Genomic DNA, 25,935 nt, shown 5'->3' with positions numbered 1-25,935 from the left:
AGGCTCAGAGAGATTAAATCACTTATCTCAGAAGAATACATCCGATAAGTGTCTAAGCTGGAATCATAACCATGTTTTCCTGATTCCACAGTTAGCACTCTGTCCATTTTGTTACCCTGCCATTTAGCATACACCTAAATGGAGTTTATTTTTCTCCTTGAAATAGGAGTCATGTTTCTGATGGGGGCTCAGAAAAGTCATTTTGGACCATAATCTGGTCTTTCAAATGAGTTCATGCATAGCTTCTCTCTGGCTGTGTTTCATATCTCTCTTGCACAGTGAAGAGTGCCAGGCCTAGAGTTGGGAGGTTCTGGATTCAAATCTGGCCTCAAACATTTCCTAGCTGTATGATCCTGGGCAAATCACTTAACCCCTATTGCCTAGCTAGCCTTTGCCTTTCTGTCTTAAGAGTTGTTACTAAGACAAGAAGAATATTCATAGGATAGACAAATCTATGTTGGGCTAGGCTCTCCCATAAACTAGTTTCCTAAGTAGTGTGATTCAGATACTTGAACAATCTTTCTCTTCAATTGTATCGCCCTATAACTGGTTATACTGTCTGAAATTTCACCATTAAAGATTCTTTACTTCCTATTGGGTTAAACGGTTCTCCTGTAAGACTTTTAAAAGCAAAAACAATTTTTGCAGAAATGAGGAATAATATCTTAATATGAACTCATTGAAAGGAGGCTATACTATACTATCTGACAGGCAAGGCCTATGAAAGCACTGGGGCAGAGGACATGTAATGAAAGGAAGGAACAAGGAGAAGAGGAAGTGGTGGTTATTAAAGAAAAACCACCTACTTTTCACTATTTTGCCAAGGGCCAGCCTTAAACTTGAGAATCAGTGAAAGGTGCAAGAGAATTCTTTCTTTAACTATAGAAGACCTTTGGAGAAATAACACCTTCACTTAAATTTATTGACAAGAGGTTTGACTTGTCTGACACAGAGTGTCATTTTTGTGTCACTCATCCATTTGGCAGTCTAGTAAAGCTTTATGGGCCCCTTTTTAGGATACTTATTAAAATTGCAATTGAAATATTCAGCTTTAATTTTAAGACTAGTGAAAATAAAGATGTAATTTTTTTCCATCCATATTCACAAACCTTTTGAAATCTATCCACAGACCCCTTCGAGGTCCATAAACCCCAGATTAGGAACCTGTGGTTGAATAGAAAGAGTTCATAGCTGGTGTGTGTGTGTGTGTGTGTGTGTGTGTGTGTGTGTGTGTGTTAAGATTTTAATAAAGTTTTATTTGGGGACTTGATATCATCCCCAAATAAACTAATGTGACTTCTCTCATCTCATTTATAGGAGCCCTAGGAGAATTATTTAACCTAAAAGAATGACAGTGAAAGTTGGTTTTCTTCTGTCACTTTTTACCCAGTGGTTATGGGAGGTGCTTTCTTTGCTACTTTGTCTAGAAAAATATTGAGATCCCGTGGATGTTAAACTAGCACTTACTCTCATTGGTGTGTTCCCTTTCAATAGGTATAATGCTGCCCTCCTGGAAGAAGGGAAGATCATGCACAGGCTGAAGCATAATCGAGTAGTGAAGTTCCTAGGCTTTATTTTAGAAGATGGGAATTACTCCCTTGTAATGGAGTATATGGAAAAAGGGAATCTCATGAAGGTGCTAAAAACAGTAAGTAAAGACACACTTTGGAGACACTGTTAGTGAGTTTTTTGCATCTGCTTTTCCATTATGGTCATTTTGATGTCATTTTGCCTCCTGGTAGGTCTAGAAATTTCTTTAGTTTGGGCATCTTAAAAGTACAAATATTTTGGATTCACTTATGAAAAACTTCCCTGAAACCTCTTCTGATGGTGATCTTTCTCTTTTTGAAACATCCATGTCATGTATAATATTCATATTGTTCATTTGATACTAAATTGTAAAGCATCTTGTGTTGTCTATTATTTTTGTATAGGCACATTCATACCAGTCTGACCAAATTGTGAGCTCTTTGAGGCAGACACTGTTCTTCACTACCTAATACTGGGCCCTAAATATAATATACATAATACAGGACCCTATGCATAATATATATAATAAGGGCTCAGTAATTAATAGTGCAAGTCATTAATAATATAATCCTACAATTAATATGAACCCATTAATTAATAATGGTTATATAAATAATAATTAATCACACAAACCTATTCATAATGTAAACCTATATTCTGAGTCTTTGAGTGAAGATTTCTTGGGTTTTCACACAATCAATAGAGTAAATAAACCCACCTTAATGTCTTATGGAATACTAAAGACAAAAATGTCATCGTCTGTTGGGTATCTAACTGGGTAAAATGCATAATAGCTTGACAAGTGTCCTGCCAGAAACCAAGTGAAAGACTGCTTTTTTCTTTTTAATCCTTACCTTCCATCTTGGAATTCTGTAATGTAGCCTGAACCCCTCTCTGCAATATGAATCTCACAATCTTAGAATCAATACTGTGTATTGGTTCCAAGGCAAAAGAGTGGTAAGGGCTAGGCAATGGAGGTTAAGTGACTTGCCCAGGGTCACACAGAGGACCATTTCTTATATGCCAAGTATGTAACCTTATTCCTGGCAACCTAATTCTATGAGATCAACGTAAGACAAGATAGTTATCTAATCCAAGCCACTATCATCCCTCTCTAGTTTATATTTTTAAAGGAATTTTTATATGTTTGCCTATATTAGTTTCTTAACTTATACATTCCTTAAAGTTGAGAATATCACATCTAATTCTTTGAAAATTGGTTTTCAGTGTATAGCATAAGAGGCATAACCAGAAAGAAAATAGATGACCTTCTAGCAAACATTTCAATTCAACCAACATTTATAAAATGCTCACTGTGCTGGGGGAGTGACAAAGTTTAGTTGACATGCTACCAATCCCTCATGAAACTGCTGGTCTAGCAATGAGACATATCCAGAAAACTCTAATACCCAGTAATACATGCTATACACATTGGAAAGATATAAAGTAAAGTGGGGAGATCAGGAATGGCTTCATAGAGGAGATGACCTTTGAGTTGGACATTAAAGGATAGGAAAGTATTCAGTTGAGAAAAGGGTAAAGGAGGGATGCTTCAAGCATAGTTAATAGTGTAAACAGAGGTATACTGGAAATGCAGTGTGTATTTGGGGAACAGAATGTGGTGCCGTTGGGCTCTAGCAAAGTCTATGAAGGGGAATAGTATGAGGTACATCTGGATGGGGTAGTGCCAGATTGTGGAAAACTTTAAATGCCAACCAAAGGAGCTGGAATTATTCAATACAAAATGGGGACTACTGAGAATTTATTTTTCTCAAAGAATTACACAACTAGCACTTTGCCATTATTTTGGAAGCAGGATGTCTTGTTTGGAGACTTTTCCAGTAGTAGCCAGAAGTCACTCTCTGTACGCTGTTGATGACAGTGAGAAGACAGAGGGGCAGATGCATCCAAGAGATGCTGCAAAGTTAGTGATGAGTGTTGTTCTCCAAAGTCATCACTTCAGGAGGAAGAAGGTTCTATGCCAACTTGTTTCATTGACATTGCCCTTTCCAACACTGCTTTGGAACTCTGCTGTTGGAATTCCTTCAGATCTAATTTACACATAAAAGAGTCAGTCCCATTGCTTCACAGTTACACCTTTGACAAAAAAAAAAAAAAAAAAAAAACACCTCATTTGCTATAATTAACTTTGGAGACTCTCATTCCAAGACAGAAATTCTAGTAATGTTTGGAGTAGTGGCAAGCATCACTGGAATACCATGTGTGAATAGTGCCCCAAAATAACTTTTAAAAAAGGACAATAGTGACCTGAATGAACTTTAGAGGAAATTTTAAAGAAAAATAGAATTGTTTTATTACATTTATCAGAACACAGCAAAAGGAATTCAAATTTTCTGGCATGTTTATTAAAGAAAGAGTCATACTTTTCTAATCATACTGCTTATGTGGTAAATCCTTTTACTCACTATTACATGTAGGCAGCATAGTGTAATGGGCAGAACATTGAACTTCAAGTCAAGAGGATCTGAATTCAAGTCCTGTCTGATATTTATTAGCTGGGTGAGCATGAGAAGGTGATATAATCTCTGAGTCTCAGGGCCCTCAGCAATAAAACGGGGGTGGCAATAGTACCTACCACAAAGGGTTGTTGTAAAGTTTAAATAAGACTGCATGGAACATTATATCAATGTCAGCTTTTATTTTTTTTTAAAGATTAAATCTTTCTCTCATCCATTGTAGTCCTCATGAAACAACACAGACATAACTTTGACTTCTAGCCATATATACATATATATATATATATATGTCCTGAAAATCTATAGAGAAACTTTAAAGTTTTTTGGTTTTTGTAACAACCAACAAACATAAAAACTTCAATATATAAAGAACAAGAAAACTGTATGCAAAACCATAAAAAATGTTGAAGCATCAAAATGCATCAAATTATATACAAAACCACATAGTTTTTTAAAAAGTATTTAAGTGACTTTAATATAGAAGTATCAAAATTGCCTTCTCTGTATCACCTTTTGAACTTTAGAGAAATTTTTTGAGGAAAGTGGAAATTTTATTACTGTGGTTATAAGAATATAGCAAAAAGAATTCAAATTTTCAGGATACTGCTGGAGGAATACATTCTCAGTGATTAAATGACATCATTTTTTAGTGGTCTGTTCTCCAAAAGAACTGATTCATGAGTCATTTATTGCTTATCTTGTCTTTTTATTGCTTTATCTACTAAAATTCTTATTTTTATTTTAGACCAGTATCCCCTTATCTGTGAAAGGAAGAATCATTCTAGAGATTATTGAAGGAATGTGCTACTTGCATGGAGAAGGTGTAATACACAAAGATCTAAAGCCAGAAAATATCCTTGTGGATGAAAACTTCCATGTTAAGGTGATGATGGGTCTCAAAGAGAGCTGGGATCACCCTCTGTACTGCACTGTGTCTTATGTCTTAAGTACCATCAGCTTATAGGATACTTTCATCTTCCAACTCCGCAATGTTGATCTTTTAATCCCCCCAAGCCCCATCATCCTATTTTCACTATAACTAGCACCAATAAAGGGCTGAGCTGATGTTACAAAGCAACATTTAGTAGTCTTATTCTCAGACCTAGATAACCAAATTCTAAAAGTATACCTGAATTATATGGATTTCCCCCCAAAAGAGATGAAGTTGTTCCCTTTGGCTTAGTTTCATTTGTACGTTTTTATGTTTCTCTTGTTGTTATTGTTCTGCATTTCAGTCATGTCTGATTCATGACCCCAGGTAAGGTTTTCTTGGGTAAGATATTAGGATGGTTGCCATTTTTTTCTCTAGTCCATTTTACAGATAAGGAAACTGAGGCCTGTAGGGTTAAATCACTTGCCTAGGGTCACATAGCTAATAAGTGCTTGAGGCCAGATTTTTATTAAAGAAAATGAGTCTGATTCCAGACCCAGCACTATACCCATTTCTCTCCTACTTTCCCCCATTTTATGTTTTCTGTCTGATTTCTGTATTTTCTTTCCTGCCTCCTGGTCCTTCCTATCCCCGCACTCTTCCCTTAGGTTCTGGCCAGTGGCTCCACAGCAAGTAGTAGTATCATGATCCTCTCCTCGAGATGTCTCTTACTGAATGAAACCTCTGGGTATGTGGAATAGCTTGCATTACCTGATCAGTGGATGTTACTTGGGGGAAATTTAAAGCACTGCCCCCCTACCCAGTCACTACCTGCTTGCTACTTAGACAAAAGGTCTGCTAAAAAAGAAATTTTAATTAACACAAAAGGAAAAAATAGGGTATTTTAGCAAAATAATGGGGTTATTTTTGGCCCCTTCTTTGATCCTATCAAAACTGCTGTTAGCTTTTTCACTAGCCTTTGGAACTTTCTATAGAAATTAAGATAAAACCAAAGAGAGGAAATAAATTTCCAAGGTATATTTCCAGAAAACTTTCTAGATTCTTAAGAAATAAGTGGCACAGTGTGGTACAGTAATAAAGAGTTCTTGGTGTGGAGCCAAAGGATCTCCATTCAGATCCTAGCTCTGCCACTTCCTAGCAGTGTGATATTGGGCAAGTCAGGCAGTCAGTTTCCTTGAGCTTCTATTTCTTTTCTTTAAAATAAGATTAGACTCTTCTTCTCACATCCCTTCTAGCTCTAAATCTATGATATAAAACTATAATTTGTTATTGTCAGACATCCTTTATTTAGGTAAAGCAGTCATAATTTATTTTTTTGTAATTTTACTAGTTAAATTTGCCCAAATAATGAACTTTTATCTGAATGCTATCTTTTAAAAAAAAAAAAAACACAAAAAAACAACCTTTACCTTCAGTCTTAGAATGTATATTGATTCTAAGGCAGAAGAGTGGTAAGGGGCTAGGCAATGGGGGTTAAGTGACTTGCCCAGGGTCACATAGCTAGGAGGTGTCTGAGACAAGATCCTATCTTTAGGCCTGGCTCTCGGTCCATTGAACCTACCCTAATGCTACCTTTTTAAAAAATATTCATGCAAGCCTGTATGACTTGGTTAAAACCAATGGTTTCTGCAAGTTTTCATAGTAATTTCCATTTTAAGCCAATTAAGCATTAGTTAAGCACCTACTATTTTCAGGACACTATTAGGCAGTGGAGATATAGAGATACAGAAATGAAAAATGACCTAATCTCTGCTCTTGAGAAGCTTACAGTCTAGTCTAGGATACAACATGTAAACCTATAGATCAGATATTAAGTAGGATATAATAAGAACAAAGGAGATAGCCAAAGTATTATAAGAAAAGCTGAAGAGGGAGTGATCATTTTCTAAAATCACCTTACTTGTTGCCTGCAGTCTGATTTTTGGTTTTGCCATCTTTTGCAGATAGCAGATCTTGGTGTTGCCTTCTTTAAGACGTGGAGCAAACTGACTAAAGAAGAAAACAACAGGCAGAGGAAAATAAATACTGCTACTAAGGGGAATGCTGGCCACCTAAGTACCACTGCTAAGGCAAATGCTGGCACCCTGTTGTACATGGCCCCAGAGCATTTGAACGATGTCAACGCAAAGCCCACAGACAAGTCGGATGTGTACAGCTTTGCCATAGTGCTCTGGGCAATTTTTGCAAACAAGGAACCATATGAAAGTAAGATATGTGGGAAAACAAAATATGATTAACCCAAATTGTTCCATGAAATTAAGAACCATGCGTCTTTTAGAAAATCACTTACAATACAATTTAAAGGAAACTCGGGCTAAGAATAAAAGTTTCATAGGACTGATAAGAAATCTCAATACTTCATCCAAACTCTGGATGGGTTCTTTAAAGTCTTCAACGAAGAAGATTTGTATATTTAGCAGAGCTTGAATTAACTACTGTTCTAGTCTTTGGAGGACAAACATTTGTATAAGATATAGTTCCTGCCCTCAAAGAATTTACAATCAAGAAGGAGAAAGGCAACTATTTAGAGCACCAGGCCTGAAGTCAGGAGGATCTGGGTTCAAATCTGGATTCTGAAACTTCCTAGTTGTATGACCCTGGGCAAGTCACTCAACCCTGTTTACCTAGCTCTTGCCCTTCTGTCTTAGAACTGTTACTAAGATAGAAAGTAAGGATTAAAAAAAATCAAGAAAGAGAGGTAGAAGGGAAAACAGATGTGTCATAGAACAGCTTCTCATTGTATGTTCCTACTTTTGCAGGAAAGTTTAAATTAGTAGAAATTGATAGTTTGGGAACTACAAACTGGTAACTGTTTAGAGGTGCCAGATAGTGGGAAGAGGGTGACTGAATTGGTCTGGATATAGAGAGAAGAACAAGTAGAAAATATACTGCAAAGAGAAGGTACAATACAGCTGTGGTGTCTACAGTGTTTGAGCCTGAGTCTCCATCTCGTGTGTCATCACTGGGGTACAATCATAGAGAGCTGGGTTCAGGCTTTTGGTTCATATTGTTCCAAAGCCCACACATAATGTGTTCTAGAATGATAAAGTTGTGGTTAAATCCAGTCTGTCAATTTTCCACCCCAGTTAAGAATGCTCAGTTGGTATCTTAACACAGTGATTTCCCCATTTCTGGAAGACTTTGTACAGAGGCACAATGACCATTTCACAGAATCTCTTTTATTGAGTGTTTTTAACCCCTTACCTTCCATCTCAGAATGAATACTATATATTGGTCCTAAGATAAAGAGTAGTAAGGACTAGGCAATGGGGGTTGAATGATTTGCCCAGGGACACATGGCAAGGAAGTGTCTAAGGTCAGATTTGAACTTGAGTTTTCCATTCTCCAGGTCTGGCTCTCTATCTACTGTGCTACATAACTGCCCCCCACTTCTTGTTTTTAATTGAATTTGTAGTGGTGGTGGTAGGCAATGGGGTAGAAGTTATTCCATGATTTGAGAAACTTAAAATAATAGGGATGTTAAAATACACACACACACACGCACACACGCACACAGCTAGGTAGCCCAAGATATGGATGGGCATGGTCTTTTTTTTCTTAAGTTTTAAAAAAACTTAGATGGAGGAGACATGGCTAGGCAGTAGTTCCTCTCAAAAAGATTTGGAGGTTTTAGTGGATTACAGTATTAAAAAAAAAAAAAGCAAATGTGATCTTAGGACTGTACCATAAGACATAACATCCCAATTCATCCTTGTCAGACCACAACTGGAATATTGTGTTTGGTTCTAAAAACCAAATTTTAGGAAGAACACTGATAAGCTAGAACACATCCAGAGGAGGGTAAAGGACGGTGAAGGGGCACAAGCTCATATCCTTTAGGATGGGTTGGAGAATGGGGGATCTTTACCCTGGGGGGAAAAAAAAAAAAGATGTAGAAGCACATGCTGGCTGTCTTCTGGTATTTAAAGACCTAGTTAAAGGGAATGATGGTGACAAAAGAGTTAATGAAATCTATGGGGACTTGAACTTGGGTAACTAAACAGAACATTTCTTTTGTTTGCCAACAAAAGAAATAAAGGAACTGAGGAGATGAGGTGATAATGAAACCTTGCAAATGGATGAGATGGTGGGAGAAAGGGCCTTGGATGATACTATACTTAAGTGGGAAGAGAAAGATGAATTAGTGAATGGGTTTATGTGAGAGCATGTGTGAGACTAATCAGAAGTGACTAGGCAAGGGAATTTAAGGAATGGACATTTCATGAAAGAGGGGATGATTCACAATATCAAAGGCTGGAGAAAGATCAAGGAGAACAAAGACTGAAAAAAAAACTCAGGTTTTTGAAAATTAAAGAAATCATTGGTCACTTTGAGAGAGCAATTCTGGTAAAGTGATGGCCATAGAAGTCATATTACAGCAGGTTGAAAAGTGAATGAGTAATGAGGAAGTAGACAGGGTGACCATGGACCTTTTTAGAGTCTGCCTGGAAAGAGGAGGGAAAAAATGAGATAATAACTTGAGTATGTAGTAGAAAAAACTCTTAGAAGAGAACATACTTTAACCCAGATTGAATTGGCTGCCAGCACCAGGAGGGGGAAGGGAAAGGAGGAAAAAAATCGATCCTATAACTTAGGAAAACTTGTATGGAAATTTGTTATTCCATATGCAGTGCAGGTCTATAGGATACCTGGGTGTTTCACCATCTTCCATATGCCTCCAGAAAGTCTTCTGTACAGTACTGGGCTGTTCAGAAAGCTGCTTGAGGCATTAGGCACAGTGTATTTCAGAGGGCTGGACAAAGCTGATCCTGTTACAACCTCAGCCACAGCTGTATCAAACAACCCCTCCTGAAACCATCCCTATTTGTTTTTTAAAGTGGACAGGGTGGGGGTGGGGAAGGGAGGAGGGAGCAGCTGGTGGCTCAGTTAGAGAGCCAGGCCTAAGGACGGAAAGTCCTAAGTTCAAATCTGGCCTCAGACACTTCTAGCTATGTGACCCTGGGCAAGTCACTTGACCCCCAATCCCTACCCTTACCACTCTTCTGCCTTAGAGCCAACACACAGTATTGACTCCAAGATGGAAGGTAAGGGTTTAAAAAAAAAAAAGTGGATCCAGGATACTGATATAAGGACTTTAGAGGTAGAAGGTAGTGCATTGTTAATTAAGATGATTAAACTATAGAAACAAGATTGTAAAGGAAGTGGGAAGAAAGTGAAACCAGAACAGGGATGATTGTCTGGGAGTTGCCCAAAGAGATTAAGGGGACAGAGGTCATGATTAAAGTAAAAACTAGTCTAAGAAGAAGTGAATTGAGAAGAGGACAGGCTATTGTCTTTAGAGAATAGTAGTTTTCAAGAACTTGGATGTTGAGCAGTTTAAAGTATAATGAGGTTTAAAGACATAACTACACCATTGGGTGAATAAAGAAGAATAGATATGGAAGTCATAAGAGATTGATGAGTCTTAAGAGAGGATGTTAGAAGGGTCATTAATGTAAATATTAAAGTTTCCAAGGAGCATGATAGAGATTTGGGAGTAGAATGGTACTCTCATTCAGGAAAAGAATGTAAGAAAGTCCCTTGAAAGTTGAAAAAGACTGGGCTATGAAATAAATGTTGGATATTATAGAGACCTCACAGGCCTTTACTTTCAGTAAATTATGTGGGCTAGAAGGAAAAATAAGTAGTAATAGTTGTAAGGGTTAAATTGGGGTTTTGACTAAATAAGAGAGTTATAAATTCAATGTTGTGGTCACTGAATTCAAAATATTATCCCTAGGCCAGAAAAAAAAAACTGTTAGCAGCTTTTTATTTATAATGAGGAAGAAAAAGAGTTAAAGTATGTTGGAGAGAAAGAGGTAGGAATTACCTAGCCTACCCTAAGTGTTGATCTGATGAAATCCAGCTCGCTCCCCAACAAAGTTCCAATCTCCACGTGGAATTCTGAATCACATACCAGTAAGCCAATGCAAGATCCAAGGAAAAGAGTGTCTCCACAGAACCCACGCTGAAGAGAGTGTCCCATTGAAGGGCCAATGAGCAGAACAGAGAGGGTCTCCTCACAGAGCCAGCAAGGCAGGAATCTCTCCAAGCCAGAAGTCCTGGTGGTATCTTCAGTCAGAGTTCCACCAACAAAGCCTCCTCTAAAGCCAAAGCAGGAATCTCCGCAACCAATCTATCCAGATGCTAGGAAAGGAATACCCAGAACCAATCTCTCCAAATGCCAGGAAAGGAAAATGCATGCTAGACCCTGTTGGTTTCTTTTTATACCCCTTTTTTCCACGTCACTTCCTATCATTTCCTGTCACTCCTTCCTCACAGAAACCAATGGCAATCTTTGTTTGCCTAGCACTGCCCAAGGTGGTGGGGTGGGGTGGGGTGGGGTGTGCAGCAGCTGTGGCCTTTGGAGTTTAGTAAATGACTTATGAACTCTCATAATTAATGGTAAGTGGGGGTACTTTAAGTTCTTGATCTGATTAGCTAAAAATAGGCAAGGGGAGAGTTAATCCTATCTTCACATAGTATAGCTGAGGCCTGGAAGCCTTCAAGATTTTATTGCCCAGCTAGCTAATCTCTGAAGTCCCTTCCAACTAAGGGATTCTCTGTGTTATGAGTCTCTTCTGCCTCTTCTAACAGTTATAACCACTGTAGACCCTAAAAGCAATTTCTAGTACAGATAAAGGTAAAAACTTGGTTTATATATTTCCGGTTTACTGCTTGGAAACTACAGAGCACCTTTATGGAGGGATCCTGGAGAAAGAAGATAGGCACTCAAGATTATCTTTGCCTTTCAGATGCTATTTGTGAACAGCAGATAATAACGTGTATTGGAAATGGAAACAGACCAAAAGTGGAAGAAATAGCTGGAAAGTGTCCAAAGGAGATTATTGATCTCATGGTACGCTGCTGGAATGGGAATCCAGAAAAACGGCCAACCTTTAGTGGTAAGATATTTATGAACCTGAGCTATATCCTATACAAAGATTTTTAAGCATGCTGCTGATAGTAAATCAGAAAATCAAGTCCTAAATTACAAATCATTTCAAATTGATTTTCTAGATTTTCTCAAACAGCTTTTAGGAAAACAAAAACAAAAACATTCATAAAGAGCAAAGGCAAATACTTTTTTCTATCTTATCTCTCCATCCCTCCCTTTTTTTTTTTTAAACATTTATTTGACAAGTGACTGGCCAGTAAGTGCAATTCTTATGTCAGCACTCAATGGGTAAATCACTGTGCTCAGCTGATATAATTGCCTACTAAGGGGTCCCTGTTTTTAGAGTCACAATGATGTATAATGGAAGTGATTTGGAGATATTTTGGATAGGCATTCTGTGACTGATTCAGGTCTGCTAACCACATGGTGAACAATAGCCTATTTAATTAGTTGCATCTAGGGAACTGGGGTCATTTTTTTTAAAGCCTTAGATCAGTGATTCCTAAAGTGGGCGCTACCACCCCCTGGTGGGTGCTGCAGCAATCCAGAGGAGCGGTGATGGCCACAGGTGCAAACTTTCCTATTAATTACTATTAAAATTTTTTAAAAAATTAATTTCCATGGGGCTAAGTAATATTTTTTCTGGAAAGGGGGCAGTAGGCCAAAAATGTTTGGGAACTACTGCCTTAGATCGTCTCATCTTCTTGCTCTTTTGATGGAATTCTGATCAAGGTTTGACTTCTTGACCAATGGAATTGAATGAGAGACAATGCTGAAGAGGAGAAGTCTTAGGGCCTTCTCCCTCCTGTGGCCTAAGAATACAAGTCCAAGTTCTTTGGCTGCTTTGGTATTTGTTTTTTGTTTTTTCACTTTAGGCGAAGGAAGTTGGGGGCTGTGACCTTTGTGTGTTTCAAAAGTTCAGGAGATCAATCCACCAAAAGTATAAGAGTCCAGGAGGCCTGCTTTCCTGACTTTTTGAAATACAGAAGATAGTAGCCTCCAACTTCTTGCTTCTTATAACATCAGTGATGGGCTAACTGCAAAACTTGGTATGGGACTAGGCTGCAAGACTTCTGGACCAAGGCCTGTCCCCTTTATAGCACTGTCTCTTGCCCAGCACCATCAACAAAGAACTCAGATCATGATGAGTAGAGGTCCTACCAGAAAAGCAAGAGGCCAAGGCCAATAAAGGAAGGTATCCTGAACATATTGATTTACTCTGTGCAGGCTTGATAAGACCAGGCTTATTGACTAATATCTCCATTACATTTATATTTGTGCTGTGTGTGTGTGTGTGTGTGTGTGTGTGTGTGTGTGTGTGTTTATAAACTGAAGTATGTGCATAGGAGAGAGGAACAAGGAAGGAACTAAAAAGATTATTCTTTCCCTAAGGATACAAAATGACCCCAAGGAACATATGATCTAATGAGGGTGGGAGAGACATATAAACAGAAATTGTGAGAAGAGAATGAGATTTCCAGAATTCTGTGACAAATTTGAAAAGTTCACTTTCATATGCTGAGGGATAGAAGATTGTGGGAAGAGAATCAGAGGAGATTTCATTGAGAAAGTGGTACCTGAGTTAGACTTTGGAGGAAGGAAAGCTTCCAGAAGGAGAGGAAAATGAAGGCAGTAAGACAAAAGTAGACAAATGAGAATGAGCAAAGGCAGGGAGATGGGAGAGAGCAGGATGAGAACTAAAAAGAGTGAGTAGTTCTGTTTGGCAGGAAAGTAGAGCTAGAATGTAGAGAATATCTAATCATAATAATAGCTAATATTTATATAGCACTTACTGTGTGCCAGGCACTATGCTAAGGCTCTATTACTATTATCTCATTTAATTCTCATAACATCCCTGGGAGGTAGGTGCTACTATCCCCATTTTACTGATGAGGAGACAGGCAAACATCGGTTAAATGACTTGCCAAGGATCACACATTGAGTGTCTGAAGTTAGAGGCCAGGATGTTGGATTGAAACAATCCAAAATCTTATGCTTCCTGATTCTTATAATATTACACTTCTTCTCTAGCCTCTTATTGTCTCTATCAAAGGATTATTTTCTTTTATTGTTTTTTTCTAATTAACTCTAATTGCTCTTTAAAAAAACAAACTCTTGTCTTCTGTCTCAGAATTGATACTGAGGTTTGATTCCAAGACAGAAAGCTAAGAGCCAGGCAATTGAAGTTAAGTGATTTGTCCATGGTCACACAGCTAGGAAGTATCTGAGGCCAGATCTGAAGCCAGGCCCTCTCATCCACTGAGTCATCTACCTGCCCCTCTAATCACTCTTTAGGACCATTTCACTTTGTAAAAATGACAACTCAATGTTTTTGCTTTTGTAAAATATTGATGAATATTTTATAATGATGAACACTGATGAATAGCAGGATGAAGAAGATAAGCTTTATTCAGTAAGCAATGAGAAGCCAGTGAAGGTTTTGAGCAGAGGATTTATATGATCAGAGTAATACAATAACAAGAATTTTATTTGGCAGCTAGAAAAAATGAGTTGGAAAAGAGAGGAATTGAGGTAAGAAGAGCCTAAATGAAGGGAAAGGAGAAAATGGATCCAAGGAAAATTACAGGTGGAATAAATTCATAAGACTTACCAACTAATTAGTCAGGTAGAGAAAAGTCAAATATACCCTGAGCCTGAGTGATTTCCCTTCTCACTTGTACATAGAACTCTTAATCCTCATCCTCTTTGCTTTTGTACATTGAACATCAGCATCATGTGCATCCCAGACTCAAAATGATGCCATTGGTGGTGCTTTGCCATCAAGGAATCCACAGTTCCCTGACCACTTCAAATGGTAAATCACAACAAAAAAATGCTGTCAGTCTTCCTTGCTCTGTGAAGGGAAGTCGAGAGAGAAAATAGCAACCCAAGAGCCTTTCCTTTCTAGCATGCTGTACTTTCCTACCTAGCCTATTATCAACTTTCTTATTGATCTTCTTTATCAAGGGACTATCTACTTTTTCTCTTTTTTTTCTATTTCTAATGAACTCTAAAATCACTCTTCAGAGACATTTCACTTTATAAAGATGACAAGGCAACATTTTTACTCTTGTGCTAAAAAATTTTAAAACTTAAATAAATTTTTTTTTCCCACAGAAATTGACCAAGAATTCAGGCCTTTCTACTTTAAACAATTAGGAGAAAAAGTAGAAGAAGAAGTGAAGAATTTAAAAGTAAGTAGCTTAGTGGAAGCTTAGAAATGGATACTTATATCACATATTTGTATGCTTAAACATGAATAAAAAGGAGGCACAGCATTACTGTTCTGTGGTTTTCCTTAGAACTTCATCTTGGTGACCACAAAAAATGAAAATTAGCTAGTTTTCATTTGTTTTTCTTTTCAAAGGGATTAATTTTTTATGCTAAAAAGCAAAAGCTTTTTTTTTTGCTATATGGCAGAAAAGAAAAGGATCAGAGAAGGAATGAAGACTCCTAAGCTCAGAGTGGATACAACATTGAGAATGGAAAGCTAAGAGTAGGAAGAATTATACAACTTTTGCTCTGTTTCTGCTTTCTCTCTGTCACTGAGAATTATCTTTTGACTAGAAAGGACAGGATAAAAAATGGCTTGTAGGGGGTTGAAATAAAAGATAAGTAGAGAGATGATAAGAGATCTTCTAGCTGCCCTTGATGAATTCAACACCAGGTCAAGGTGAACTAGATCCTTGGGTATTGAAAGAATTAGTAGTTGTAATGGCAATGGCTGAGCCATTGTCAGCAATTTCTGAAAGATGGTGGAGAACAGGAGAGGTACTTCAGGCAATGCTGTCCCAACTTTCAAAAAAGGAAACAGGGTAGACCAAAGAGCTTGACTTCAATTGATCCTGACAAATTTCTATAACACTAAGAGATGATCACAAATGGTTTGGCTTCATCAATAGAGTCATGCCAGACCAACCTTCATTTTTTGGCAGGATTTCTAAGGTCAGAAGGATGCTATAGATGCAATTTCCTTAGGTGTCAGCAAAGTATTTTTAAAATTCTCATGCTATCCTTATAGAGAATATGGAATGAAATAGACTAGATGATCACATAGTTAGATGGAATCAGAACATGCTGAATTTGCCCAAAAGTACCATAAGTTGTATGGTATAGTGGAGAGGAGGCTGAACCAAAAGTCAGGACACTTGGATCCCCCTTCCTACTCTGACATTTACTAGCCAGGTGAATCTGCATAAATCACTTAACCCTTTCTGTGCCAGTTTTATCACCTGTAAAATGGAGAGAACATTTTCCTACTTATCCCACAAGGCTGTGAAGAAAACATTTTGCAAACCTTAAAATTCCATATGAACTATTATCATTATTATTATTCAAAGTTCAATGTCAACTTGGAAAGAGATCTTTATTAGAATATCCTGGGGGGGGGGGTGCAGCAGGTCACAAGGCTAGGTTGCTCAGTGGATTGAGAACCAGGCTTGGAGACATATTAGATATGTTTAAGATTTCTTAATTTGGAGTCAGAGATCCTGCATTCAAATTCTGACTCTGCCACTTACTACCCAAATGATTTTCTCACAACCTTAATTGGCTGTGGCCTTAATTTCCCCATTTTTAAATTGGAGTGGGACTCGATCTTTTCTCAAGTTCTTTCCAACCCTAAATCTATCATCCTGTAATCCTTTGTATTTGAAGAGCTGTCATAGGTAAGAGAGATTAGATTTGTTTTACTTTGTTATAAAGGGCTGAGGTAGAAACAATGGGTAGAAATTTCTGAAAGGCAAATTTAGGCATAATGTAAGGAGAAAACTTCTAATAATTAGAACTCTCCACAAGTATAATAAGCTGCTTTGGAAGGTAGTGAATTCTATCACTAGAAGTCATTAAGCAAAGGCTGGAGAGTAACTTGTTGGAGATGCTATAAAAGAAAAGGCATTCTTATTGGACTAGATGATAGCAAAAGTTCCTCCCATCTCTGTGACTGTAAATGGGATTATTCATAGTTTTGTGTTTTTCATAACTAGATTGTGTTTGCTGCTTGCAAAAAACATTGCTTTGTGTTTTCATCTTTTTTCTATAGGAAACATATCCTTCTCCAAATGAAGTAGTGAAAAGGATGCAGTCTCTACAGGTTGATTCAGTTCCAGTGGCCCCAAGCAGAACAAATTCAGGTAACTTCCATGATGCTTGCGAGACATTTCATTTATCTTTTCATACATTCATTTAACAAATATCTACTGAGGGCTTACTATTTGTAAAACACCTCTAAGAACAAAGAAATAGCCATTACTGGTCATCTTTGAAAACAGAAGTGGCAATGTTTCTTCCTTTTTTAAAAACCCTTATCTTCCATCATAGAATCAATACTAAGTCTTAGTTCCAAAGCAGAAAATGGTAATGCAAGGCAACTGGGGTTAAGTGGCTTGGTCAAGATCATACAGCTAGGAAGTGTCTGAGGCCAGATTTGAACCCAGGACCTCCCAACTTTAGGTCTGGCTCTCAATCCACTGAGCCACCTAGCCACTCCAGAGGTAATTTACTTATACAGTGCTATCTAAATGTCAATTCATTTTTGAAGATTTGACCTGCCAGAATTTTAGACTTTGGAAATAATAACGGAAAAACAAATAGAGTCAAAAGACCTGAGTCCAATCTTACCCACTTCACCCACACACACTTACTAGTCATGGAACCCTAGGCAATTATTTAATCTTCCTATCCTCTATTTGTTCCACACTAAAAAACAAATCATATGCTTCCTTGTGGCTTGTAGATGACCTTTGATTCTAGAATGCTTTATCGGGAGGATACAAGTTCTAGTCATCTAGACAGGCTCTGATTATATTCCAGATGAAAGAATATATCTGCTGTCAGCTCAGCCCACCTTCATATGGAGAGGCTCATTGCCAGGAGTTTAGCTACCAAGTCATGAATGTTTTAGTTATGGCAAAGACAAAATGAAGAAAAATGTAAAATAGCTCTTGGTCCTATGCAATGCCTTTCCACTTCTGCAGTCACAGAATGGTAGAAAGGGAGACAGGGGGCACCAAGAATCATGTCTTTTGAGACCATCTATAAATATTGATTTAACTGTTGGGATTCTAAATGAGAGTTCCCTTTAAAATGAACAAGTCATTATATTACAAAAGAACTGAATTGTCAGTATTAGCATTCTCATTATAAGGGAATCCAGAAGTTTAGGAAGTGATAGTTACCTGAAAAGGTGGTTCACAGGCTGTCCTTAAGAGAGGCAAATTAAGACCTTAGCTTTCTTATAGGTCTAATAGGCATACAACTTGGGAAGATTTTTGCCAAAGACAAAAGGAAACATCATTTCACATTTGATCAGCTCATCTAAGTAGCACTTGTGATAAGGCTAAGCAAAAGATCATTATGAAGATAATTGAAGTTAATACTCCAACATCTGGTACAGAGGACAGGAAATGCAGACAGATAGTACAAAAGCTTTGACTCTGATAGTGCAGAAACTATGATTTAAAGCTAGAAAGGATTTTAGAGGTCATCTTGTCTAACCCTTTCATATTACAAATGGGGAAACCAAGACCCTCCAAATCAAGTCAAAACATAACGTTGATACTTGACAGCTTTAAAGTAAAAGTGGGCCCAGAATAGAATAGACAATGTTTTAGAAAATGGGCAGTAACTGTCACTCAGACCTTCATGAGTCACAGTCATCTGGCTTTTATCCTAGCACAGTCCACATCAAGGTGTTAAAGAGATGAGAAATGTGTGTGTGTGGGGGGGGACTTTTAAAGAAGTTAAAATTGAAGAGCTTTAGGGTTTTTTTCTCTCTCTATCCTCATCTATCTCTCTCCCCGCCCTTCCTCTCTTTCCTTCTCTTCTTCTGACCCTTCCTGCTCCCATCTCCTTATAGTGACACTTTTTCTCTTGGGGTCTCAGCACAGTACCTGATAAAAGAGGTGCTTGATAAATATTTATTAACTGACTGACTGGCTCCTTTGGGAATACCAGTTTGCAGCATGAATTTTCAGGAGTCAGGACATATTTTCAGTTCTCTGGAAGGAAATGAGATATCACCCTAACTCAGAACTGATAGTGAATAGCTGCTGAAGCATCCTATTGTAGGTTTCTCTTAATGATTAGCTAGAAAATGAATACTGGCATTATAGCACCTATAAGACAAAAGAACATGAGGGGATATATTTGAGGAGAGGTAGGATCTAGAACACAAATCTCATATCCTATAAGGATGGCTGTGTTCACATGATTGCTAGGACATTTATTTCTGACTCTTTATATTATACCTTTCTTTTTATATATGAAATCTCATTTTTTATCCCCCTAAAGAGGAAACAAAAAGTTCTTAGAATTCTTGTAATAGTTTTCAAGTTTTTCCATGGTGTTTTTTCTTTTTATGCCCTTGCTTTCTATCTTAGAATTAATACTAAATATCAATCCCAAGGCAGAAGAGAGGTAAGGGATAGATAACTGGGGTTAAATGATTGGGTCAGGGTCACACAGCTAGGAAGTATCTGAGGCCAGATTTGAACCCAGGACCTCTCAATTCCAGATCTGGCTCTCTTATCCACTTAGCTACTTCACTGTCCCTTCCATGATGTTTTGGCAAGGTTCACTGACATGATAGTAAGATTCATCTGAGCAGCTAGGTGGCCAAGTGGATAGAGTTTTAGGCTAGGACTCAAGAAGACTCATTTTTCTGATTTCAAATCTGGCCTCAGACACTAGCAGTATAACCCTGGGGAAATCATTTAACTGTTTGCCTCAGTTTCCTCATTTGTAAAATGTGCTGGAGAAGGAGATGGCAAACCACTTCAGTATCTTTGACAGGAAAACCCCAAAATTGGGTCACAAAGAGTCTGACAACTGAAATGACTCAACAACTATTATTATTATTTATGCCATTGTTAAAATATACTATATTTTTAAAAAATGCGTCGAGGTGTTTTCATTTAATACTTCTACTTCTTTCCATGCTACAGAACAACCCAATTCACTCCATAGCTCTCAGGAACTCAGGACTGGTTGCATTGATGAGTCTATGTTTGCTCCTTACCCTGAGAACCAGCCAGTGGAGAATGAGGCCACCCCTGAGGCCCAGAGTCTACAAAGCAAGCTACAAGAAGAGGCAAACTACCATCTCTACGGTAGCCGAATGGATAAGAGGACAAACAATCAGTCTCAAAATGCAGCAGAGAGGAGAGAAGAGGAAAGGAGACGAAGGGTCTCACATGACCCTTACACAGCAGGGCCTGCTCGACCTGCAACTCCTAAATTTTATCCAAATACTTTCCTTTCTGAGAAGGGTTACCATCTTTCCAATGCAAACAGTCACAGTAATCTATCACAGAGGTCAGCAGAACCATCCACCCCACTACCAGTGCTGAATAACCATCAAGTTTTTGGATCGAGGCCAATAGATTCAAGAACAAACAATGTCTATGGACTGAACCTAAGCAGTGTATCTACCCCCTTTAAAATGCCTGTGCCTGAATCTAACACAGGAGCAAACATGTCAACTCTCCCATTCGATGCAATAGGTAATCCAGCTTTTTGACCTGGACTCTTTTATCTGCTCCCTTCCTTTATCTAGCTGTTTCCTAAAAGTAAAGTTGACACCGACTCTACTGTGGTTCATGTGTATAGGAGGCAGCAGTTGTCTTTTTAAGTTTAAGGAAGTGTTTGCACTGGCTACATAGGGTGAAAAAATTGGATTTTGGTCGGAGAAACATTTGTTTAGTGAGGATCCTTAATCTGAGGTCCATTAACTTGTTTGATTTTTAAAATATATTTTGGAGGCAGCTAGGTGGTTTATTAGATAGAGGGCCAGGCCTGGAGTCTTGAGGACCCAGGTTCAAATTTGGATTCAGACACCAGGCAAATCACTTAACCCTATTTGCCCAGGTCTTACCACTCTTCTGCCTTGGAACCAATACTTATTATTGATTCTAAGAGAGAAGATAGGGGGCAGCTGGGTGGCTCAGTGGTTTGGGAGCTAGGCCTAGAGACAGGAGGTCCTAGGTTTAAACCTGACCCCAGATACTTCCTGGGCAAGTCACTTAACCGCCATTGCCTGGCCCTTATCACACTACTGCCTTAGAACCAATACAGAGTATTGACTCTAAGATAGAAGGTAAGGGGTTAAAAAAAAAAAGAAAAGACAGAAGATAAAGGCTTTTTAAAAAAATAATGATAATATATATACATATTTTTATATATAAAATAACTGTATTTCAATATAGGGAAGCTAGGATAGAATGCCAGGCCTGAAGTCGGGAAGATTCATCTTCATGAATTCAAATCTGGCCTCAGAAACTTACTAGCTGTGGAATGGTAGGCAAGTTTTTGAACCCTCTTTGCTTCAGTTTTCTCACCTGTAAAATGAACTAGAGAAGGAAATGGCAAATCACTCCAGTGTCTTTGCCAAGAAAATTTGGGATCACAAAGAGCCAGACAGGATTAAAACAACTGAACACCAATAGCAATTTCAATATAATTGGTTTCTTTTGTAATTCTATATATTTTATGCATTTAATAGAATTATTCTGATAAGAGTTTCATGGACTTCACTGGACTACAAAGTCCTACAAAGGACTACAAAGAGTGGACTGCACAAAAAAAAAAGATTAAGAATATCTGCTTCAAAAAATTTGTGATTTTCTTTGTATTGTACACAAAGATAAATGATTATTTACAAGAGTTCTAAGCACATTAAAAAAAATTTTTTTAGGCCCTTACTTTCCATCTTAGAATCAAGACAGAAGCATGGTAAGGGCTAGTGACTTGCCCAGTGTCACACAGCTAGAAAGTATCAGAGGCCAGATTGAACCCAGGACCTCCCATCTCCAGGCCAGGGGCTCAAGCCACTGAACCACCTAGCTATCCCAAAGCACTTTTTTTTTTTTTAAAGTAGAGAAAGCTCATAAATGACAATCATCAAAAAGGATACACTTAGGTCATTATTAGGTCATTAGGTCACATTGCCAGGACAAAAGACTGTCCAATTATTAACAATTTCACTGGCTTCCATATGCAACTTCCCTTCAAAATAACGTGTAGAACTTTTACTAGGGTAAAAGCAACTATTAAATTGATTTTTTTTAAAGTTCTCTTTTATTTTGTAGCTTAAAGTTTACATGGAATAATATACTTTTTTAAAGAAGAGCACACTTTTTATATGTGGTGTACTTTGTCCTATGTTGCAAAAACCAATAATCACTACCTTAAAGATAATGTAATCCATGATATTATAAGTGTGATATATTTCAAAAGATTCTTTATCTTCCAAAACAGTTCTATAAGGCACATGTGAACACAGCAAAGATTAGATGTGTTAATTTTTTTCTTGTTTGATCTCCTGTTGGTGCATTTCTTACTATTTTTGTTTGGTTCATTAGCATAAGAGCTATGAGTGTTTTTCCCATTGATTCTCTATGGGTCTTTAACAAAATTTAAAGGGTAATTCAAGTTGTTGAAAATTGTCTCGTGTGTGGAAAGTAGTTGTAGATACTTCCATGCTAAATTATGCTTTTATTGTTTCTCTAAATTAGACATTTCTTTCACCATTAGGAGGCTCTAGATCTAGAAGTAACCTTACTAGCCATCTAGATTTTGCTATTTGGCTAAATATTTTTCCCTTTTTTCTATAGCCTGAAGCAGGGGTTGGCAACCTTTTTGGCCATGAGAGCCATAAACGCCACATTTTTTAAAATGTAATTTCGTGAGAGCCGTACAGTGTTCACAGTGCGTGCTCCTGTAACAGTGCCTGAAAAAAAATTGACTTTATGGCTCCTGCAGAAAGAGCCATATGTTGCCGACCCCTGGCCTGAAGTATGCATTAGCATTAAAAATATAATAATAACAAACAGGGAGGGATTTGCTGTGCTTTTCTGTCTTGTTTTTGTTTACTGAAGGTGAGGAATAAGTCTTAAGATTTTGTCGTTTTTTTTTTTGTCATCATACAGGTCAAGTAAAAGGCATGTCAACTATGATGAAGAATTTCCCTTTTGTTCCTCAGATTCCTGTATCTCTAACAGGCCTAGGTAACAGCTATATAACTGACATTAGATACTGTTTTCAAGAGAAGTGATTTGATTCTAATTTAATATTCACTGTCATCAAATATTTGCCAGTATTTCCTTAGCAATTTTGATGACTTCAATTAAGTGGCACCTAATTGTACTTCTCTCATATTCCGCTTCCTGTAGTTTTTGAAAGAACAATAATAAGCATTAATTTGTCTATCTCCAGACCTTTCCTCAGCTAGATTTCCTCAGCTCAAATTAAGTATTTTGTATTATAAAATGGTAGCTTATAATAAGGGAGTTTAAAAGAGAGTCATGTAGAAAAGACACTGACAATTGCAAATAGCTCTATTAAAAAAACAAAACAGCCTCAACTAGAGCTCTGTCACTATTTACTCAAGTTATAATTTGCTCGTGTGCTTAATAAAGTCTGTGTATATGGTGAATACTTTTTCCTGCAAGACTGCTATTCAAATCTCTGAATCCTGCCAAGCTGCATAGATTTTGAAGCAGTATCTATTTTACAGTCAACTTGGTCTTTGGAAACAATTTTCCATTCTGCTTCCAAATGCAAACATCTCTTTTCTTTGTTTTTAATACTATGCCTTGAAAGTAGTTTCTGATATTATAGTTTTTAAAACAGCAGCGTAAAGATATTTTAAGGCAGCTAGGTGGCATAGTGGATAGAATAACAGGTCTGGAGTCAGGAAGACTCAACTTTGTGAGTTCAAATCTAGCCTTAGACACATTCTGTGTGACTCATCTTTAAAATGAGCTAATCAGGAAATGGCAAACCATTCTAGTATCTTTGTCGATAAAACCCAAAATGGGGTCATAGAGTTGGACACAACTGAAAACAACAACAAAAATTTTGCTTTTGAAGAGGGTTGTGGAAATTTAAGATGGCTTTCTTCCTATTTTTAAAATTTTTAAGAGAGAGGAGCAGATTTTCCTATATTTTACTTTTTTCAAAATGCCTACTAGATTTATCAACAGAACTTTTCATTAGTGTTCTTAAAAGACAGTCATCCTGTTCTCAGTACTTTCAGCTGAGACACCAAGGATAAGTGTTGATAATTAACTAACTGCTCACTCTAATTCACAAGATAAGCATGCCAAAGTTTATTTAAAGCTAAGTTTTCCCTGATCTTTTGAAAGTTTTGCCTTCCCATCCCTACTTCACCTGTTTTAAGAATGATATGATTAGTGAGGTGATGATGGTAAAGGAAACCTAACTACTGAGAAACTGGGCTGGGAATCTTGGCTACACAGTTCTGTCTACCCGCCCACCATATTTTTACCTAGATATTTGTATTTGGGGAGAGTTACACAGAAGGAGAAATTTACTTTGTTAAGCTTAACCTTTTCCCATGCTATGCTTTTCCATTCACTGTAAAAGTTATATTCATTTAACACATTTTTGTTTTCCCCTCCTCAATCTCAATGTTTCTTTAGACAGCTCAATACCATGCAAGATCATCAACAGCAGTGGAATTCAGTTTGGGAACAATAATTACATGGTGATTGATGACAGCAGTCTGATGGCTGGAAACATACCCACCAACATCCAGCAAGAATCAGAATCCAAGTATCAGCACATATTTGGTAATATCTCTTTGAAGAGACTTTTCCATTTACTTACAGTTTTCTCTGAAGAGGGCTAGAATTTTTTTAAACCCTTACCTTCCATCTCAGAATCAAGACTATGTTTTGGTTCCAAGACAGAAGAAGCAAAGCAATGAGGGTTAAGTGACTTACCCAGGGTTGTACAGTTAGGAAGTGTCTGAGGCCAACCTCCCATCTCTGGGCCTAGATTTCAAACCACAGAGCCACTTAGCTGCCCCCAGAAATAAAATTCTAATACCTTATTTTCCTCTCCCCTTTATTCTCCCTCTCCAACAGCTCACTGAGGTGTTGTTAAGCCCAAATTCTTCAAAAACTCCAACCTTCACCAAGGAATATCTAAACCATAGTATAATCCCCAAACCAACCTGAGTTTCTAGGTGTTATATGAACTCAAGTTGGCTGGGAGAGGGCTCCTTCAAATATCTGTTCCAATTCAGACTGGCTTCTAGGAGTACAGAAATAGGGTGCTGCTTGACCTATAGCACCCAATGCTTTGCAATTCAAAATGTAGTTTCTTGGCTTACAATCATGGATTGTATGAAGTTGATGAAAGTCAGTCAACAAGCATTTATTAAGCACTTAATATGCCTCTGCTAAGGACTAGGAATACAAACACAAGTAGAAAGAAAGATAACCCCTGCCCCCAAGGAATTTAAATTCTAATAGGGAAAGACAACTCAAAAAAGGGAAGAGGAAAAGAAGAGGGGGAGGAAAGGAACAAAGGTACTAGGGCATGGTAAAATAAATCTGGAGTTCATCCTGGAGAGGAATGAGACAGGGTTGGTTTGGGTATTCTTCTTAAATAGAGGCTTTGGAAGGAGCCATCCAATTAGAGGGAGAGGACTTAGCAGGTAGAGGGCATATTCAATGTTTGAATTCCAGAGTGAATGAGCTTCAGAATGAAATGCTGAGGCATGAGGGTCAGAATGTTGCCTAGAGAGGTATGAAGGTACCCTTTTTAAATAGAGTTTCTAAAAAGGGAAATAGAACAAATCCTGGGCCTGGATTCATTATGAAAAAAGGACTATTCAGAGATTCCAAGGGATTTAGGAGCTTTATAATATCCATAAGCCCAGGTTGAGCCCATTCTCTGGCTCAGTAAGAATTGAGAGAGTTGAAAAGAAAAAGGAAAGACTAGTGGCAGATAGTTACTGATTGCTTAGTTTAGTAGGAGAAAATGACAAAATAGACAGTTCAAAACTGAAACTGGGGGACTTGAGGAAGTGAAAACCAAAGACAAGAAAAAATGAAGAAACACATAAAGAGCATGGGAGAGGAAGAGAAGAGGCACTGCAGTGAGAGGGAGAAAATAATCCCCAAAGAAAAAATAAGAATTAAAGATACATGTGTGGTGATAGGTCTTTAGGTACATATTATGCCTTACAGAATATTTAGAGGTCTATTAATTACAAAGAACTTAACTTTTTTATAAATAAATTTTCTAATTAGTACTCAAAACATCTTTTTGGGTAACATTTTTTCATCTCCATCTTTCATCTACTAAAGAAACTGGATTTCTAGAGTTTA

At 37.6% G+C, this 25,935-nt stretch overlaps 1 protein-coding gene across 1 annotated transcript in view; it reads left to right on the top strand.

The window, feature by feature from the left end:
• The window catches only part of RIPK1 (receptor interacting serine/threonine kinase 1), a 37,972-nt gene that overhangs the window by 8,937 nt on the left and 3,100 nt on the right, over window positions 1-25,935 (top strand). The window contains exons 3-11 of the mRNA XM_044668209.1: window positions 1,495-1,648; window positions 4,753-4,890; window positions 6,843-7,104; window positions 11,655-11,804; window positions 14,915-14,991; window positions 16,839-16,929; window positions 19,741-20,298; window positions 22,723-22,800; window positions 24,238-24,387. Of these exons, the coding sequence (XP_044524144.1) occupies window positions 1,495-1,648; window positions 4,753-4,890; window positions 6,843-7,104; window positions 11,655-11,804; window positions 14,915-14,991; window positions 16,839-16,929; window positions 19,741-20,298; window positions 22,723-22,800; window positions 24,238-24,387 (1,658 nt within the window). The remainder of the gene's footprint in view (window positions 1-1,494; window positions 1,649-4,752; window positions 4,891-6,842; window positions 7,105-11,654; window positions 11,805-14,914; window positions 14,992-16,838; window positions 16,930-19,740; window positions 20,299-22,722; window positions 22,801-24,237; window positions 24,388-25,935) is intronic.

The sequence above is a fragment of the Gracilinanus agilis genome, chromosome 1, assembly GCF_016433145.1.
Source record: "Gracilinanus agilis isolate LMUSP501 chromosome 1, AgileGrace, whole genome shotgun sequence".
In the NCBI taxonomy this organism is placed as follows: domain Eukaryota; kingdom Metazoa; phylum Chordata; class Mammalia; order Didelphimorphia; family Didelphidae; genus Gracilinanus; species Gracilinanus agilis.
This window is presented reverse-complemented; position numbering and strand designations above follow the sequence as displayed.